This window comes from Anomalospiza imberbis, chromosome 5, assembly GCF_031753505.1.
Source record: "Anomalospiza imberbis isolate Cuckoo-Finch-1a 21T00152 chromosome 5, ASM3175350v1, whole genome shotgun sequence".
Lineage (NCBI taxonomy): Eukaryota > Metazoa > Chordata > Aves > Passeriformes > Viduidae > Anomalospiza > Anomalospiza imberbis.
Genome location: NC_089685.1, coordinates 38,712,710 through 38,734,332, shown reverse-complemented (window position 1 = coordinate 38,734,332; position 21,623 = coordinate 38,712,710). Strand labels below are relative to the sequence as shown.

Here is a 21,623-nt window from a genome sequence, read left to right as displayed (position 1 = left end):
ACTACTTCTGAGTTTTATAAAAAATCAGGCTGCTATGATGTTTACTATTACAGCACCCAAAACCTCCTGTGTTCACATCACATGATTATAAAACCATGAGTGGGACAAGGTAAATATCTGGACCACTGAGTAGTCCTTGGTACACAGCTGTTTAAGTACCTGGTGGCTCTATTATTACTATTATTTTGAAAGGGAAAATGACTGAAAGAGCTGTGATTAAGCCAGGCAATCTGTGGTGATTCTCAGTTGTTCTACAGAGGCCAGCTCTCAGATATTCTGTGTCCTGGGATGGCTGGTAGGGAAGGTCATATATTCCCATGACAACTGCCTAAATAATTTATGTTTCATGTACTCTTCTCTCAAATCTTTAGTGCTGACTTATTTATGACAACTACTGCTTCTCTTACTTGGAAACTTAAATCCTCAGCTGAGGCATGAGAGTTCTAATATGTGTCATGGCAATCCTTTACATGTTACATGGCTACTCTGATTAGTAAACTCTGTAGGTGGATATGGTTTTGGAAAGAAATCTTAATTGCTCTGAAACTACTGCTTAAATTCCATTGCCAAAAACACACAACAGAATTTCAGGAAAATTTTACAACTTAATGAACAGACTTTGAGTCAAGGAATTAAAATACCTTTTTCTTTGGCACACCCCACAGGTGAAATTGTACTAAAAAATGAAATTGTACTAAAAAATGACATATCAACTCACACTAGCAAAAATTCAGACTTACCAAGTCTACACATGTAGTACAGCTGAGGATTGGAATGCTGTTAGGTAAGCAGTAAATATAAATCTGTACACAAAATACATTGACATATCAATCATATCAATCAGTGCTAGGTATGTATAGCTACCACACGATTTATATCTATATCATATATATATATATATATAATATATTATATATATATATATATATATATATATATATATATATATAAAATAGGTCAAGAGTTGCTATAAATCCTTTTTGACTTCATCAGTATTGTAGGTTTATGAAGAAATAACTTCTAACAAGATTTCTTGTTATTTAGATGAACATCACATTGCTATAGCATTATGAGACACGGCAGACATCCTTACTTACAGCCAGGAAGGGTTTGAGTTGAAATCCAAGGTGAAGAACTGCCATAACCAACACTCGTACTGGCAGCAACAGCAAATCTGTACCATCTGTATTTTTTCAGTCCATACACTGTGTCTTCTATCCAGTCATCCATGACATTTTCATATAAATACTGATGCATCTCATATTCAATACATTCCATAGCTTCCCAGTCACTGCAGTGGATGGATTGTAGCTGTGTGGTAATCTTGTAGTTTTGAAAGTAGCCAAGGATAGATTTTGGTGCTCTCCAATGCAAGGTCACACTTGTTGATTGCACATTGGAAAAAACAATATCCCTGGGAGCACTAGGAACTACAGATTAAAACACTTGTAAGATACCTTAATTTGAATGAAAAGTGATTGCACTACATGACATTTATCCACTATTGAAAACATATTTTAATAACCATATCTAAAGACCAAGATTCAACTTCTTATGTTTAATAAGCAATATTTCCAATGGCATAAATCATACTGTAAATATTTAGGTGGTATACATTTACTATAGCTTTTGAAATAGAGAAAAATTCTTTCAGGCATGGGATGTAGGACCAGCTTTGAGAGGTGTGACATTTCTACTGCTACTTTTGGGGCTATATCTCCACTAATTGAGGGAATATTACACAAAGTTATTTTTCTATGCTACCCATAGCATCTTTTACTGTGGGTTCTAACTGGGGTTCTTCACCTCTCATTTAGAAATACTCATGTGTCTCCCTCTCTCTTGTTAATATACGAAATCCTCACACAACACATCAAGGTAAGTTTCATAAGTCTCCTTTTTCACCTTCTGAATGAAAAGTATCGACACATGCAATATGTTTGTCTGGCATTACAGAAATGCTTTAGAAGAACATTAAGAGAAAGAGCTGAATAAAAGATAAAAAATAAACTTCCCACAAACTTTGATTCCATTTATTTATATGCAGGTTATATTCATGTCCATGAGAGAGAAGCAGTGCATGTATGTACATGCATATACATGTACACACATTTACCCTGTCTATATTGAGTCAGCAGTGTACTCCCAGATTTCACAGACTAGTTGCAACATATGGTTTTGTGCTATATCACATAGACATGGAGAAAGCTAATATTATCTCTAAGACTCTGTAAGATAATACTAATACTCTCTATGGCAAAAAACTGTGCAGAAAAATCAGCTCAGAAATCATTGTGTGCACATAGCTTAAAAGAGTGCTTTAGAGTCTTTGGGGTGAGAGGTATCACTGGTAAAAGAAAAACACATGATACATCCTCAAACTGAAACTGAAGAAGTCCCAAGGCTTACATAAAGAGGAAAAGGATCCCAGACCAACGTTACTGGGGAAGAAAGAGAAAACACTCCTTTTCATTTTCTTTCAGCCTCATGGGAATATCTGATCTTTGCTTTTGTCTGCAACATTTTTTTTATTAAGATCATCACAATATAATAAGCTAAAACTTCTCCACTAAATACGGATGTTTAACAAGAAATATAAATTCTGAATCAGACAAAGCTCTGTTGATGAAAAGGCTGAGAAATTAAAATCCCTTCAAATTAACCCAAAGCAGGTGGAGTCTGCAGGAGAGGGAGTAGGCAGAGAACCACGGGCCTTCCTGTTCTTCCACTGAGCTCTCATACACAAGTACACAACACCACAACATGCAACAGCCCCATAGGCTCCCATCTTGCTACACACTAACCAGACATAGAATAAGAGCAAACTTTATTAAAAAAATCTTTGTTAAAGACAACTTCCATCATTATACTCCATGATATCAAAATTAAAGTTGTTTTTCTCTGTTGTTATTAGCATGAAGATAAGTACAGAGAGTAGTAAAAAACATCGAAACATGCAGTACCATTCATGCTTGCTCAGATTTGGAGATCTAATATTTTGCACACTTTCAAAAAAATAAATAACTGCAATATTGTCATAAAAGCTCTATAAACTGTATTAGCTATTTGTATAAATTACAAGAAATGTCCTAGTTTGACTACTACTTTATGGAAAATAAAGGCAGAGAAATGCTACATGGTTAGAAGAAAATACCTGTATTTTTCCTCCATAAATCTTCTACTCTGTTGTAATGTCAGCTGTTAATATCTGTTAAGATGCTGCAAAAATATGATTTCTTACACACTCAAATAGAATAATGATAAAATGTGGGCTAGAATAGAAAACTAACTCTTGGGCTATATTCCAATACAGTTACAAGGGTTTGCCATAAAGCAGATAGTAACTGCTTAGTTACTGGGTGTTAGTAGGAAGGTGGAAATATATACCTTCATTTGCTCAAATGTGCAGCTGGTTAAGCCCTGGCTGGCACAACTGCAGTCTCTGCACCTAAAACAAGGCAGGTTACAGAGGCTGGTCACAGATACAGGAAGAGCAATGCTCATTGTCTGGACACCATGGTGGCCTTTCCTTCTTAAGGACAGTACCTGGTTCCCTTATTTTCAACATGCATGATGACATCAAAATAACCGAGTGTTAGCATTTTTGCAGTAAAGAAGGAAAAGATGCTTGGCTTTAATATAATTAGAAATTATATCAGGCAAAATGATGGTGGCTCTGATTTGGAGGCTCTCTGGCAGACTAACAACATTCTAATAAATCCAGCCTTTATGAGCTTTCCTTTTATTTGGAAAAGAGACAAACTCCCTGAAAGTGGGGGAAGAATGCAGGGTGGAGAAATGATGTTTCTCTTTCATCTGTCCTTTTTCCCACTGACTGTTGAGGATGCCCATACACACTATCTTCACAAGGCTGAAGGTAACACCTGGGATTATCCCAATAACACTACATGAAAACTACCATTTTAAAATATAAACTTGCAGGTATCCTGATAGCAGACAATCAGACAAGCATTTATTCTTTCACAAAAAAGCTTTGATAGCTATTTCATGTTGTCTTTTTTTCAGTTTATGAAAACCCATATAAACAAAATATTTTGAACCTAGAAATCAAGGGTCAGTCAGCAGAACTCACAGTAAAATTTTCTCTGTCATTCCCTGGACAGACCTTTAAAATGGAATCAGAGCCTTAAACATTAGTCAGTTTAAAATCAAGTTAATTTTGTCTCCTTCCTTACATAGGCAAATCAACTATAAATGTAATCAACTCATTAGAACAAATGAAAAGATGTGACCTGAAACTGGAGCAGATCAAAGTGGTTTGGTCCTAGGGCCAAAGTGAAGAGCAGTGACACCCAGTGGCACAGTGTCTCTTGAACTTGGTGATTGTGTTCAGAGGCAATTTCAAGACAGCTATGCTATTGGGTTACAGATACAAAGAGGATTACAATTACTCTAGCATGGAGAATCAGATTTCCATTCCTCAAGAATGACTAAAATTCCCCCAACTTTTTCTCTCCACAGATGGTACTGATTTGAAGAAACCATTCCATGCTTCCTAGAGTAATCATGCAGCTTGTCTAAATTTTCTGAACATGATGAAATTTTAACTATGATGAAGTATCACTGTTCACACTAAAAATTTTGGAAGTCAGAAACCGCATATTTTTCAATTATTATTTCAGGTTACATCGGAACTGTATAAAGACTTATTTTCAATTCTTATACACTGACAATTTGCTATGTACCTAATGGGAATTGTATTATTAATCCAAATTTCCAGAAGGTGCACTGAAAGAAAAGGCATGAAAAAGGTTGTGATTGTGGTATTGTAAGACACTAATTGCTGAGGACTGTGCTCTGATTAGCTAGTGGACATTCTCATCCTAATATCAAGCTTAAATTTCCCAAGAATCATACACAGGATCCCTTAAGTCTCATCACATATCTCAGTCTTTCCCTATTGTATTATGTTTGCTATAATTCAACTATCTCTGGGAGTAGGGAGTTTTTCTAAGTCTGAAACATTTGGTGCAATGTCCTCCACCTAATTTTTCATTTAATAGCTTCTAATTTAGCTTTTGGAAGCCAGATGGGGAGCTGGCAGAGAGGCTAACCATGAAATGCTGGTGAATTCAGTTTCTGGAATGGAAGAGGAATGAGGTATTTTCAGATTCATCTACCATTGTTCATATGATGCCTAAATTTCAATGAAAAGCAACTGAAATCAGATCTACATGAGATTTTAAGCTCCTAAAACCTATTTACATGCCTGAGCTCTCACTGAAGTTGACAGAAAATTAAACTCCCAAACAGAAGTTAGTTTGGCAGACCTTGGCCATATACTTGTCTGGCTACAATGCTAATCAGCCCTTCCAAAGATGGTGGACTGATCTGAGATTAAGTTTTTATTTGATAACATAAATAAAAGGAAATTCCTGGTAGAAAAAGCACTAGCACAGTGTAAAGACTTATATCAGTTGAAATTGGCCACTAGAACTGGTTTAAACTAACAAAAAACACTTGGCAGAAAAAACCTTACTCACAATGCAAAGATAATCTAAGGGCAGCAAAGGACACATACACAAATCTACTGAGAAAAGAGAGGTTATGGCTTTCTGTGGAGACTTTTGTGGAAAGCAGCAACTACAGCTGCATGGGCCATGAACTGAAGACAGTAATATGATATGGCATAGTTCCTAACAAAGTTAATAAAAAAAAGCCTGCCTACAGAACAGCTGCTTGTAGCTGGAGTTCGGATTAAAAGGACTGCGGCAGCCTAGAAGCCTGTTGGGCGGTATTAAGAGCATCAATAGGAGGAAAGTGAAGAACAAAGTAGAACCGACAGCAGTGGGCACAAACCAAAAAAAGTCTTCAGAAAATAGAAATAACTGAAAAGAAAATAAATACTCTGTATTGATCATCTCTTAAATTTTGAAAGTTTAGTTACACAAATGAGTTCCATGGGTTAAGCTGATAACCCTGATCATGCTAAATACTACTTGAATATAGAATGTTAACTTCAGGGGACTCATCATGATATAAAGTCCTGCTCAGTATGAATAAGTACATCATGAATAGGACCCAAATTATTTTGCTAACATAAAAATGTAAAAAAAACTGTAGATTTTTTTCCCATGACTTTGGACTGACATTATCAGACATGGTTTAAAGGAAATTGCACACTTGAGAGCATGTCTTAAATGAGCCTCTATGGACCATGTTTCTCAGTTCTTAGCCCATCAGAAAACTCAGTATCCAACAGTGGGATGTAAGAACTGAAAAATCAAATAATGCAAATCTAGAGAGAAATGCACTTCTTTAAGCAAAAAAGAGTAGTGAAAATCTGCCTGTACTCAAGTCTTAAATGTTCAGCTTTCCATTAGACTAAAACACTGTCTGCTATTCAGTAAACATTTGTATTTGACCTGTATGATCCATGTCAGCTTTCCACATATGTCATCACCATTTCTTACATATTAATGCAGAGTTGACCTAGTCCCTACAAAAAAGACAAAAATGCCTTTATCTTATGCAATATGAATAATCTACTTTTATCAATCTTCTTATAAAAATAACACCAGTACAATTTCATTGGCAGCAACCAAGTGACACTGCATTTTTCTATTGAAGATTTCCCATCAGCCTCAAAGCCATTAACTTAAATTTGGACCAAACAACTAATCATAAGACGCAAAGAAGTCCATATTACATAAAGAAAATTACATTTGGGAAAAAAATTAGTCATCTTGGAAAGAAGTGTTTCAAAGATTCTTGTTCCTACTTCACTCTGCAATTTTTTGGATGATTTTACTCTAATACAATTACAAAATGTGAACCTGCAGCAGGGAGTGAACATGTGAAACACACAGCCCTTTTCTTCATTAGTGACAGGGGACACTGAAGCTTGGACATTTCCAATACAGTGGCTTTTCAGCAGGCTGATTCCTCAGGACAACCAGGGCAAACCATCTGCACTGCACATCTTACTTGCAGCCCTAAGAACAACTTGGGGGCATGGGTTTAAATATTCTTGCAGTGCATCATGGTCATCTGTCATTTTCTTCACTACTTAATGAGGAAAATCATGTAACTCCAGCTCAGAGCTGTCATGAACTGCCAGATCCTGACAAAAGGATTTATGATGAAGGAAACAGCATTTCCTTGTATGTGAAGATGGCTTTAAACACTATGCTTTGTGTTTCTCAAAGGTCTTGATTAAAAAAAGCCCACATTTTCCAGTGGGAACCTCCATATTGGAGATACAAATCCAGAACATTTAGAGTGTTCCTTGTGCAATGGAGTAATACATTTTGTGCACATGTAACAAAAGATGATGCTAATTTGCCGCCTCCACACCAAAAGACCTGAGAAACTTTCCCATCACCAATTCCTTTAGGCACCACTCTTCTTTATTCACAAGGCATACTTCTGTGTATAGCTACAAGTTAATGGCCTAGAAAATGAAGCCCAGGTTAAATGAAAAAATGCTTCTTGGGCAAATTTCTAACCATATTTCTTTTAAATGCATGTCATCATGAATGCATCTCTGTTTAGCAGAAAACAAATGGTAAGGACTGTCACCAGAGTACAGTGGGGGCCTCAACCTCTTCTTAGACTGTGTTCAGGTATAATATCAGGTATGACTGGCAGTAAGGGGGAGAAGTGGGGAAATTACTCTCTGTGTCTTAATAATGCAATCAACATGATTGATATTCTCAGAAAACAGTGAAAAGACTATAAAGAAAAATCGAAATGAAAAAAAATTAAAGCAGAAACCATTTTCTTTTTATTACTCAAGCTTTGGATACCCCCAAGTGGCTTTTTAATTGTTCTATTTTTATTGTAAACTGAATGACTGACACACTTATCCCAGATTTGTGAATTAACTGAATATTCACAGCTTTAGTGTGCCTTTTGGAGAAGTTTCCTACTATTTTATGGCTGTCTCTTGCTTCTAAAAATTCTTTCAACCTTAATGAAATTTCATTTTAGTATGTGCATTATCTTGAAAATAATCCAAGGATATATTCAGTCATAAAATCCTAACTCATTTATGCATGTGTAGGTACACTATATTATCTTTCATATCCCCTATAATGTATTTAATCACAAACTAATACCACCACTACAAAGCTGACAGCTTTTGTAACATACTGCAGCCTGGCAGAGGTGGTTTACCATGACAATGGAGCTAGATTAGACAAAAAACACTACTAATCTCCTCATAAATTTAAGCTCCATGATTGATGTTTAATTGTACCCAGATACGAACAAATTTACCTCAAAAAAGGCAATCTTGCCAAGAATTTAAAGGTCAAATGCTATGCAGTGAGACACTGAGCCAAATTCGATTTCACTTCATGTCAGAAATAAATGCATTGTCAGTGACTCAGTGCTGGCTACATATTCTGTGACTAATCTTAGACCACCATAAATAAGAAGCTGACAACAGCTATAAAACTGTTTCCATTCCCATCCATGAATCTCCAATTCCTAGTATCCAGTCACTACAAAACAATTCATGCAAACACACAGCTAAGGAAATGTCCTAATTATAACTAGTTTGTTGTAAATATGACTAAGCAACAATGAAGCAAGAGAGGGTCAGTGCAGAGTTTGTGGCAAAAAGTACACGTGTTGTAGTATAAATCCTTCACTTAGTAAAACTCCCAGTGATAAGACACATAAAACAAATGTTACAAAATAAAGACTGTTTTTTTTCCCTGCTAGCACAACTCCTTATAACATGGACCATAAGACAACACCAGTTGCTCCCTAAAGCCAAAGCTTAATCCACAGTTTTCTCAGTCTTTCCTCAAGGACTAATTAATATCCAATCCCAAATTTCTCAGAAATCCCAACAATTAAGTTTCTCAGGTGTCAGGCTTCTTTAACACTGCTAGAAGCTTTTCCCCCATCCTCCAAGATGTGAAGCACCTGGAAATCTACTGTTCTCCTTTGTTACCAGAGGGTAACATCCCTTCTATGCAACTATCTCCAAGTCTGAACTCTATGCCTGCCCAGGTTCAGTCTTGCTCTAGCTCTGAGGGTTGACTGTTCAGCAACCATGGTGTAAAAGAAAGCTTTGAGCCTTCTGACTGCGTTTGAGAAACATCCAGAAATGCAGGAACACACGCATCTAACATCGAGCACGGCAGCTCAGCTCACTACATTATTTCCAGCCAACAGTGTAAAATGTTGTGTAAGAGTATGCTCATGTCTGATATTTAAACAATGTTTTGTCTTTTCAAAAGTGGATTTTGAGCCCTGCTGATGAACAGAAGTTTCTGAGCAAACAAGAGGACAGATGAACCAGGCCAAAGTTCTGGACAGAAGGGGACCATCAGGGTTCACAAACTGGCAGCATCTGTAAGGGAACTGCTGGCAAGGAAGCCAATTTAGACAGAAAACTTTCATCAGAAATGTGTATGAATGTACCACATCATAGTTCAAATAACATGTGTGGCCAGGCTTTAGTGGGATAGACTGCATCATGAGGAGGGGCACGCATCAAAGTACAACCCTGGCTATTTTCACAATGTTAGCCAAAATATGCCAGCAAGGGGCTTGTCCTCATTTGGAGCTCATCCTTTTGATCTGGAACCAAAACAGCAGCAGTTCAGCTGACAGCACAGACGTGGTCTAGATTCATTCAGACACGCACATCCACAAGTCTAATTTTAAGAAGTGTGGAAATCAAAGTTCATAATGGGACCCAAGGCTTTGTGGACAGGAGGGATCCAGTGGAGGTGCATGCCACTCAGGAAGCTAGCAACAAGAAGTCTAAGAGTAAGGGTAAGTCTGATCTCCTCCAAGTTCAGTGTCTGACTCAAGTGTGCATAACTGAGCTGCTCCCCTCCATTTGTCATTCTGAACCAACACCTTGTTGCTGACACAGATTCTTTTATTATTTGACAGATCTGGGAAAATTCACTCTTTTAGTTGAAGTATATATGAGTGCTGCAACTCATCTTTTAAGTTATTAAAAAACTTAGTAATAAAGTATTACAAAAGCTAGGTTTGGCTTCTAAGCCTCTGGAGTACAGTAGTGCTCCTCCATCCCACCCCTGTGTTTTCTAATTATCCTGAAACAGAGACCTCCTCAGCTTCATTGCATAAATTGATGTCACCTAAGAGAACACAAATAAAAGAGCAAAATGCAATAATTTCTCCTGTAGTTTAGTAGAAATGTGAAATCTTATCTGGATATTTCTTACTTAACTTTTTTTTTTTTAATTTTTATATTTAACTATCACAAAAGAAGAAAACAATCCCAAGAAATAGTCCCAAGAGAGCAATCATCCCTGACTGGGGGACTGAAACAGGCCTTTGCTTCCTGGATTCAGATTTGAGCTCCTCTCCACTTTCAGTTTAGAAGACAGGTACACAGCTATTCACATAGAACTAATTATATTTTGCACAGAATATCATCTCCATGTTTCACATGTCAAGTGAAAGCACTGCCAAGATTAGGTGAAGTGTTAAGTGTGTGTGTGGAGAGAAAAAAGAAGACAGACTTTGGGTAACAATTTTTTACTTCAATGCCAGAAAACCTGTCTACATTTTTCTTTGGATCTAGCTCACAATTTTCTTTCTTGTTTTAAAAAATCCTGCCTATGAAAAGTTATGACAAAGTTTGCTTGTAGAGGCTAAATTCTTCTCAATTTCCTGAATTCTGAGCAGCTTTATTGTCATTGAATTCATACCACTGACAGTTAGTAAAAACAAAATGACAACAATTTCCCTCCCAAAATTTTTTTCAGACATACAGTCTCAAATATGATAAATAAACTAGGAACAAGGCAGATATTATATGACAAAAATAATATGTGATCATAAATTAATTAAAAAACTATTTTAAAAAAACCTGTGTTTTTAAAAATGGCAATTTATTCTCATCACTAGGTGTGTTCTAAAACAAGAGAAAGAGGAAGCCCTGTTTTTCTATTAGCAAGAAATATAAACAACAGAATGATTTAACTGTATTGAAGCAGTTTTTTCAAGCCTGCTTGTTTCATAGTCATAATTTAAATTAAACAAAAAATTAAGTTGAATAATTATTTACCTTTTTCTGGAAGTGTACTGGCATTGCATATCTGTTCTTCACCATCTCCAGCAGACGTTGCAGCTTTTATTTTAATTTGATAAGTAACGTTGGAAAGCAGATTTCTAAAAGTATGCAGTGTACCATAAGATGAAAAATTTGTAGAATTTCCTTCAACTGCTATGACGTAATGTGTAATTATGCCATTGGCTGAAGCAGGAGGGTCCCACTGCACTAGGATCGATTGCCAATTTGTTGCAATACAACGAATGTTCTGTACGGCGTCTGGCACTTAAAGGATACACAGGCACCAAAGATTAACATGCACACTCAACTAAAATTATAATCACAGAACAGTATCATTAGAGAAGCAGAGCCAGTGTTCATAGCAAGAGTAATACATTGCAGTGTCAGATAAATTAATAAAGAAACACATTGAAAGAACAAAACTATGACTTTATTCTAATTAGATGGTTCATTTCCAGCTGCTGTGAATGTGACTGATGTTAGTACTTGAGAGAGAAGAGTCCATCTATCTATCTACCTTCTTCCTAGTTGTGGGCTTCAGTTTTGTTTCCCCAACAAAACTTTTTGCTCATATTCCCCCCATGTTTTTTTAAACACAGTGTACTATAACATACACAGTATACATATTCTATATACCTACTTCATATACATAGCAACAGCATCAACAGCAGAAGTTCCTTATTTGTTTTCTTATTTATCTGTCAACCTTACTTCTTTTAGGCACTATATTACATTTCTCTGTCCAGAAGTCACTGGGCAGATTTCAGAGGTTTCATATAAATTCTTTCAACTTATTGTTTCCCATATATTTGCTGGCTGTAGCAAAAGAACTTTTTTAAAATGTTCATAAAAAAATAATGAAGGTAGAAAATGCTACAGTCACTTTGAAAATAGAGTAATTATTTACGAACAATTGGTTAAAGAGAAATTAAGAAAATACCACAAGTATGGAATGTCAGTGATGAAATGAAATAACTGATGGACGATCATGGTTTTGAGGAGGACCACCTTCAGCTGCAGGAGTCCAACAGCCAAACTGAACCAGCTCAGTGATGGTCCAGATTTCTGACGGTGTTGTACAATAAACAGCAAAACTTTTCCCCAGAAACTCTTCTTTACTGGTTCTGAAAAGAATCTTCACTAGAAGCCTGATCTTACCAGACCTGTAGTCATCATATGGGATCTTTTTATTTTGGGGTCTGCTCCCTTTGCTAACAGTATAGAGGAACCTGGGAGCCCCCTAACCCATGTTTGTTCCCTGGCAGTGACAGCTCTTTACAGAGCCTGGGGGTTGTTCTGACCTGGCAAAGGAGATACAGTTTGGCACAGCAGCCATTTTCACAAACCCATAGGCTCTCTTTAGTGAATGTTATGTATTTCACTTTTAGTGGCTAGATTCCTATCTAAAATAAATTCTAAAAAAAAAAAAAAAAAGTTTAAAAATTTCTATTTGTCTAATATAATTTCCAGTTCATTTGCCAATCTTTTGTCCAGCTGCTTTTGATACTGCTAATGTTTCAGTTATTTTCACAGGGATCTGAATTATTGCTTTGATCTTCAAAGACTGATACCTATCTAATTTTCCTCCCTTTATCTGTGTTGCTATTAAAAGATTTATAGTAGCCATGTAAGCCTCTTATTTCAGATGAGGACATTTTTAATTCTACACTTCCGAAATCAGACTTCAAACCTAGTCTACAACAGGAATGTGAATCGGTACTACACAGGCAAGAGACAATGAGTTAGTGTTACGTTATGTTTTCTTTGGAGAAGAGAGGAAGACTTTTGTTCAACCATACAAGGAAAATAAATATAAATATATTTAAAACTGTCAGAACTGCAGCTTAGAAAAAAATCATATCTAACCTGATTCCATCGTTGTAAATTCGACAGCATTACTGAACTGATTGCCATTCCCAAGCTTGGTAAACGCAGAGACACTGATAAAATAGGGGCTGTATGGTTCTAATCCAGCAATGTTTGCCTCATGGTTTGAACCTGAAATGTTCTTAAGGCAGGAAATATTATTAGTACACAATTAATCTCTAGAAACATTATAGCCTTCACCTTGAACTTACTGAAATGAACAGAAGATTTACAGCCACAGTTTTGCCTCTTCCACTCTGAGTAGCTTTCAGTCAAATACTGAAAACTATTTCTAGTTTCACATCAACCCCCCTCACCTTCTACTTCCTTACAGATCTTTGGTGGTTTCTACGAGTACCCAGAGAATGTGTTTCCAAAGGTAGCTGGCTGTAGAATTGGCAGTTCCTCCTTCACATGCGCATCGTGGCCTTCAGGCATTATGGAAGAAACTGGGATGATGCCAGCACTTCCTTCCACAATGGGGAATAACAGCGGACCTCACTGCAGCACTTTTTCCTGCAGCTTTTTACAAGCATCTCAGATGAACAGGGCTCACTATATAGTTTCTAAGCTTGAGATGCAATCCTGACCCCAGCTTGCTGCCTTTGCAGTTCACGGAGCATTCCTGGAGGCTACCCAAGCAATCAGATTTAAGCCTTGATCAAATTTTGTATATCATAAAATTATAGATTCATAGAATGGCTTGGATTGGAAGGTGCCTTTAAAGACCATCCAGTTCCAGCCCCCATACTGTGAGCAGGGAATCTTCCTTAAGACTGGGTTACTCAGAGCTTCACCCAGCCTGCCCCTGAACATTTACAATTTACTCAGTTCTTATCAGTTGATTTTTTTCTTTTTTAATGAAGACCTCTGAACAGTTTTTACTATTTTTTGAGATAATAACATTTTTTGAATCTTGAAAGTCCATAGATACTAAATAGTTAAACAAAGGTAGCCACAAAACAATTAACTTCTGTAATTTTCTAACATTAAGCTTACACTAAAATACCAAGTAAGATTAATAAATCTCACCATTAATGAAATATTAGAAGCTCAAAGCACACTAAAATTGAACAATTTTTCCTGTTTAATTTGAAAAATTGAATTACAGGTATGATGGGAAGGAAAATAAACTGTCTCAGCAAATAGGAATTTATAGGTGTTCCATAATTCTAGGAGCATAACAGACATTTGAAATATTTGCCATATCTTTTTTTTCCTAAAGCATGAAAAAATACTTTAAAAGACTATACACTCTTAATTATAAACATACCCAGAAAAATAATTTTTCAGTGTTGTTTTGATAAATCTTAAAATTATATTTCATAATAACACCATTTGACTGGGGACTTGGATCCCATTTTAGCCACACAGAATCTGCGGTGTAGTTGATAATGGTCAAATTCTGGGGTGGAGCTAATGGCACTGCAAAAGAAAAATGCTATTGAGTACAAAATCACAAATACTCCAGGTAAAACAATACATGCAGGAGAACATAGGTACTTTTGTTAACATTTCTATCTAAACTCAAGCTAGAAGTACTTCATTGCTATTTCAGGCCTTTTTCTTCCTCTTTGATATGAAACAAATTCCATTAATCCAGAATACATGTTTAGTCAGCAAAGGATCTTCTTAGAGATCTAACAAATCTATTAATCACTTAAATATCCCTACTGTCAGAACCTTAGAACTAAGGTTCTGACAGTAGGGATGTTTAAGTGATTAATTTAACAAAGTCATATTACATATATAACTGGAATGTGATATACTTTGCTTCCTACACCATATATGGGACACAACTCATCATATATTTAATAGATGTGCAATTTACCATGCAGGGGAAAGGAGGTCCATGTAAAGGGGAACTGTGCGAATGTGTCAGAAATATTTCCATGTTTTATCATTTTTCAATTACATGGCAAGATGAAGAGAAAGGTACTGTTTTCTTCAAAATCCCAGACACTTTGCAAACCACAAACATTACAAAGAAAAAATATATTTCTTCACGGAGTTATTTTTTGTAATCCTATGCAGAATGTGACCTCCTCTTAAGCACTGTGGCAGGAGGAGGAGCACTCAGGAAACACTTACCTTGAAGTGCTTCCTTTGTCTGAAAGGTCTTCACTCACAGACCAATGGAAAATTAATTCTTCATATCAACAGGTCTGATGCTCAGATCTAAGATGGATGCTGTAACATAGGGCTGATATTTTGAAATTGTTTACAATTGAATTTGCTCACCTGACTCATCTGTGTAGAACTGAAGCATAGCGGATGGACCAGGTCCCTTTATTGTTCTGGCAGCTGCAAAAATGCTGTACAATGTGAATGGCAGAAGGTCTTCCAAAATGATAAAATTATTGGTGGTAGAGAATGAGTTATTCCTTTCTGGCCCAAATAGATTTAAATCATAATGTATTATAATACCATTTGGTTTAACGGGAGGGTCCCATGAAAGCATAACTGAGGTAGTTGAGAGATTTGAAAACGTTTTCATTACAGGTGCTGATTCTGGGACTATATGAAGAAATAAGAAAGAGAAAAACAAGGATAATCTCAGAAAAATATGAGTTACAATGAAAAATTCTATTTCACAGTCTTAAAATAGAAATGTGCAGTAGTTGTTTGTGTCACTGTATAACAAAAACACTTTAAGTCAAACAAGAAAAATAAACAACTTTTTTCTTTTAGAAAGTTATTTGGGTTTTTTTTATGCATTTCCTTAGGAATTAATAAAATATCTTAATCTTACCATCTTCATCAGTTCTTATATGAAGACTTAGAGCATGCTGTTCAGAAGATCCTTTATCAGTGGCTGGTGTGATTTTCAGAATGTAATCAGTGTATTTCTCCAGATCATCAAAAATTATGCTTGTGTTGTAAGTAAGGAAAGATAATATCTTACTGGTTCCCAGTTGCATTAAACTTAGAGAAACATGAAAGAAGACTAAGCCATTTGGCTGGGATGGTGGAAGCCAGCTTACATTTACAGAAGATGAGGAAATGTTTTGATAGATCAGATTTTCAACAAAACCTTCTGGGACTATGAGAGATAATAAGCAAAAAATTAAATGCATGGATTACAGTAATAAAATGTACAAACCCCAACAAGAAATAACTGTTCAAAATATAATTAGAGTGAAAGTGTCAGTTGTAATATTTACAACTTTTAAAAATAATTTGTGTTTCAATATCAAAAGCAAAATAGTTGAAGGTATATATTAATAATAATTTCTGTCAAATTTGTTTAGAAAGAGTCTTAATGAAAGCTTAAGACAATAATGTTATTGCTTGTATCCACAGAGGCTTGTGCTTTACGTTCTTAGTATTTCAAAGACTCAGATCAAAATGCCTTCCTTGTAAAGATAAATATTGCAGCATCAAAAACCAAATTTAATGGTCTTATTTTAACTTTGCCATCATAAAAGTAAAATAATTTTGTTAGAGAATATTTAATAAATATTTAATAAAATCACTGATATACAATGAGCACTAAAAAAGTTATTAACTTACTATCCTGATCTGTATACACATCTATTTTTTCACTGGTTTTGTTTCCATCTCCAAATGCCGTGCTTGCAGTTAACCACAAAGTATAATGGCTGTATTTTGCCATGTCATCCAGCACTACAAAAGGAGACACACTGACATTGCTGTCATTACCATAACTTGTGAAATTCTAAAGAGAGAAATAAAAGAAAATGTTACCACTTAAAATGTTTTTGATTCATTGATTTCTTTTTCCAGTTCCCCATTTAGCCATCACCATCACCACCAGCAGACATCATTCATCATAGCACTCAGAAGACATAAACCTATGCTTTGACACCTAATGAGTACTGATTTTTTTCTGAAATACTTGATTGTATGATGTCTATTTATACTCCTTGTAAGTACTACAGAGTACATAATTGGCTTCTTCTGTTGTTTGTAATTGTTGAATGCCAATTCAGGGATTAAAGCTGCAATATTGCAGTGTGTTTATCCATATTTCATCAAGAAAATTACCCAAAAAACCCAGCATCTGCTAATTGTTTATAGATTACATGAATCACTCATGCCTTGGTGGATCATTGCTAATCAAATCAAAGGACTTCTCTCTTTTTAATCTATTTTTATGAGAGTAGATTTTTGAACGTAAAACTTTTAGTGGCAGAGATCTCACTGCACCCCTTGATAAACTGTTGCTTTTGCTAGTTGTCCCATGCAGTAACACCATGCCATTATCTCTAAGGAAATGTCTATAGTGAGTCACCATGTTAAACTGAAGACATCAACAGAATTTTTTTTCCTTTGTACAGTTACTTGCTACTGAAAGAATAGCAGCAGAACCTAGTCCCACTGTCTTTTGAACTATACAAAAAAATGTCATTAATACTGTGACTACAACAATAAGTTAGTGCTTCGGATCAGCACCTCTAAGGAGGCTATTCCTGTTTAGAATCAACAATTTTGGAAGATGAAAAGAAAAATATAAAGCATATTACTTATGCAAGTTCAGCTACACCACATAAGTGAATGTGTTGAATCATCCACTGATTTATATGAACCTGTCTTAGATGATCCAACACAGTTTGGTTCATGGTTTGAAAATTGTTGAGAAGTTATTTAGCCCATAAGCGTATTCAGCTCAAGCTTTGGGTAGCAAGTCAAATCTTCACTGCTGATTCAAAGAGCCAGTAGCATTTCTCTCCAGCAGCCACATTGCCCCATTGAGCAGATGGCATGGACAGCACTTCTCAGGACCAAAGAAATCCTAATTTTTCTACATAGCAATATTTTCAGGGTAGGCTGGATTTTGCCCAACCCCCTGATGAATTCCAGCTATTTGGCCTGCCCCCTATTTTTGGTATTAGATCAAATCCACACCTTCCACTTCATTAAAATTCAAGTTGGCTTTCAAGTAAGTGTTTTTCTGAAAAAGAGAGGCCATGAGAGCAAACTTACTATAGCAGGAGAAAGGCAACAGAAATATTTGGGCATAAAAATTCAGCAATACCACATATAAGCACAGGCATGCTAAAACTGCATACTGAAAAATGTATTATATTTCTCATGAGGAGAGTTCCTACTGAAGAAGCCACTTCAGAAGGTGGTGATATGCTCTATCACACAGTTGAATCAGTACTGTGCAAAATGATAGTTCAGCATGCGATCTTGATGTCTGTCACCAATACATATCAATTTATTTATCTAATGCAATGCTTCACCAATTTTTTGTACGGACAAAATATTTTTATTTATGCAGAAAACAATAGGTGACACTCTAATTTATTTCCCTGAGATTTTTATGCCTGTATCTGAACACCTAGTTTTGCCTGCAGTCACTAGTACCGACATAACATAAATAAGTAAACAGTTTGTCAATGAAAATTTAAGTCTTTGTTTGGAATGCAGAACAGAATCTGCACAAATTGTGAGTATAAATTTTTGTATCCACTCTTATTAACTGACTATAAGCACACTGTTAGTTTTGGCCAATAGATTAGGTTAAGTCAACATCAGTCAAAATACAAAAAAAACACCTTAATATATTAATTTCACCTAGAAGTAGTTTGGACTTCATACTAGCTTCATACCTAACTGAAAAAGGCTGGAAAGAGCTTTGTGTTACATTTGGTAAGTTAAGATAGAGGAAACAGTGGATCAGATTCTAAGGTATTTAGTAAACTTTCTGGTACTCAAGCAGGGTATGACAGAAAACATCATCTGGCCCAGGAGAAGCATTCTAATACCCTCTTGTTGTTAATATTATTATTATTATTAGCAATAATTAGTAGTTTATAACAACAATTAATAATGAGATTTTTTTTAAATAAGACCTTAAATAATTACCCAAGTTTTCAAGGTAAAAATGTCAAGGCTAACACATCAAGTTTTGCTCCTAGATTTAATGGGAATTATTGGTATGAACAGCTGAAAATTCAATTCTTAATTTAAAAAGACCTTTACAATTTAGGCAGCTGTCTGGCAGTTAAGGACTCAGTGAACCAACATGAATAACAGGGTTTTGGTGGGTCGACAAAAACTATTTTAAGAGGTAGCTCCTTTACTGTGAGCAGCCCAAGGAGTGACGATTTCTCAAACTACTGATACAACAAAATATTAGGAAAAAAAAAAAGGAGCACATAATTAAGAGTAACAGTGAGCAGGAAGAGCTGTGTGGGTACAAAATGAGAAAAGATGAAACTTGTGCTAATTGTACCCTGGGGATAGAACACTATAGGAAGTTTTACAATTAACTGTAGCTGCAGATGAAAGCAAACAGCTTAGGATCTTTGGCTACAGCTGAAGAAATTCTTCCTTCTGTTCCTTTTTTCATCCATACATGAAAGAAGTTTTGACATAGCAAAGTATCAGATTATTAAAAGCAGCTAAGTGTAAGCAATACACTCAAACAATGAAAGTGTCAGCAGAAACTAGTATCTTCTTCACCTCAGGAAGTGGTAGATATTTCCAGTGGCATAAAGCTGTATTCAGCTGTATAAGGAAAACATGGTGATGCTCTTCTTCACTGCTAACATTTTACCCCTGTTCTGTTTTCTTCTTTAGGTTCATTGTATTGCATTCTTATTTTGAGTCATAGGATCACATACTTGACTCTGGGAATCAGGTGAGAGTGGTGACACTGTGAAGGCTAATCCAAACCATCGTTCAAGGGGTGTAATATTTGCTGTTTCAGTAACAATCCAAGGGAAGTTATTTCCTTTTTGTCTGCTGTACTATTCTGAGAAAAGCTTTTTAAAAATTTGCAGCATATTGTAGGAAAGTTCCCCTTTTTATCCCTACTTTGGTCATACTGGTGAAAGAAAATGTTTGATTGTTAAGTAATACAGCACACTGTTTGCATCCCTTGTCTGGATCCCAAGTGTAGACAAGTTGAATTTCACTCTGAACTGTATCAAGTCATATTCACTTTGCTTGGCTTGAGGTAGAGGCTGGATGATTTGGGGTCAGGTATTCAGTTGTTAGAAGGATCATAGGCTTTTTTTCAGTCCTTGCCCCTGGTTCCCCTGTTTGGAAGATTTCCTCTGTACTTAAATTCCTACACTGGGGAAATTTATTGAAGCATATATTTATGTTTGTAATTAGCACCTTTCCACTTTCTTGCTAATCAAAATAGAAGTATATAGAGATTGAATAACAGAGTTCATTCAAGCCAATGATATCTTTCATAGATTCATATTTAGTCATGAGACAATTACTTCCATTGAGTCTTTGATTTATTTCCTTGACAGGACTGAGAATGTGGGCATTATGATTGCTTCAAGCACCAGTCAAGGCATCATGGAGCAAAACTTGCAAACAGCAAAATCTTGACCTTTAGGGACCCAGCAGTGTCACAGAGAAGTGATATGAAGAAGAGGTACAGTGTCATGTCATCTATGAAGGAAGTACTCTTGGTCAGCATACATGTCATATCTTTACTGCACTGGGACTGGATATATACACCAAGAAGTAGCATTTTCCCTAGACCTATGACAGCAGAAGATGAAAGATAAAGTTGAACTGGAATCTAGCCTAATGCAGGTGATGGTTTATTCTAGTTGGCTGCCAGCCATTCCTCCCTCTCTGACACATTTTCTTTTACAACTGTCAGCATCCCCATAGAAACAGCCCGCTCATCTACCAAAATCCTTAAATCTAATCTCCATCACTAAATATTTCCTTCTGCTATTCTGTTCTTGAACCTTGGGTCTGAGCATCCCAGGCCTTCTGACTGGACAGCTGCAGTGTTATTTTTCATGTAGACCAGTAAAGCAAAGAAACTATACATTATTTTTTTGACTGATGAAAGTACATAAATTTTCCCTTTTTGACAGCAAACTTCAATTTCTGCATCATGTCAAGGAGTAAACTGTATATTTTATCTCAGGTCTTTTTTGGTATTTGGGCATTTTTCCCCTAAACAAAATGCTTCACTCTGCAACTACTACATTCCTAGTTTTAACATATTAATAGTCAGTGGTTTATATTGATTAGGTCATAATATGCCTGAGCATTTTGAGAATGTGTGAGAAGTGATAAATTGAGAAAACAGAATAGCACAGACAGTGATAAATTGAGACAACAGAATAGTTTAGTATGACTTCTGTATCTATTTCAGATTATGAGAGCATTGGGAGATATTAATCTGCTTGATATTCTTCAGCAAGTGTGTTTATTCAGGCATCTAGAAGTTATGCTTTAAGACTTGGACCTCTGGCATTATGTCCTGACAAAGAAGCAGAGGAAAGACTGGTAGAGAATGGCTGCCCACGATGTGAAAATGTGAAATGTGAGAAGATCACCCACTTTTTCAATTCTCCTGTGTAATTTCGCAAACTGAAAATACAGTTTGGTTAAACATAAGCAGAATGAAGACCTTGACACAGAGTGTTTCAGCCAAGGATTCTTTCTTTCCAAATGTGTGCAGTACAAAACTTTGCAACAGACCCTGCAATTACATGGTTATACTTCTAAGTTATCTAAGTTACAAAAAGTTTTAAGCTATAGGTATGCATAGTCATGCAGCTTACAACTGTCTGTATATATCATATATGTATACACACACACACACACACACACACACACACACACACATATATATATATAGAGTCACATATCAGGCTGAATTTCACACATGCATTTCTCTGTTGTAAAAGGAGTAATATAAAATATCTGACAGAAATGAGTTGGCTTTTTTCACCTGTTTGAAATCTGTCTTGCCTCCACAGGAATGCCA

The 21,623-nt window shown here is 35.9% G+C and overlaps 1 protein-coding gene across 1 annotated transcript in view; it reads right to left on the bottom strand.

The window, feature by feature from the left end:
* Positions 1 to 21,623, bottom strand: part of PTPRQ (protein tyrosine phosphatase receptor type Q) — a 123,428-nt gene that overhangs the window by 46,572 nt on the left and 55,233 nt on the right. Inside the window, exons 37-43 of the mRNA XM_068190305.1 lie at positions 16,412 to 16,577; positions 15,651 to 15,941; positions 15,140 to 15,415; positions 14,172 to 14,323; positions 12,899 to 13,040; positions 11,027 to 11,296; positions 1,098 to 1,430 (exon numbers count right to left, since the gene is read on the bottom strand). Coding sequence (XP_068046406.1) covers positions 1,098 to 1,430; positions 11,027 to 11,296; positions 12,899 to 13,040; positions 14,172 to 14,323; positions 15,140 to 15,415; positions 15,651 to 15,941; positions 16,412 to 16,577 — 1,630 coding nt within the window. The remainder of the gene's footprint in view (positions 1 to 1,097; positions 1,431 to 11,026; positions 11,297 to 12,898; positions 13,041 to 14,171; positions 14,324 to 15,139; positions 15,416 to 15,650; positions 15,942 to 16,411; positions 16,578 to 21,623) is intronic.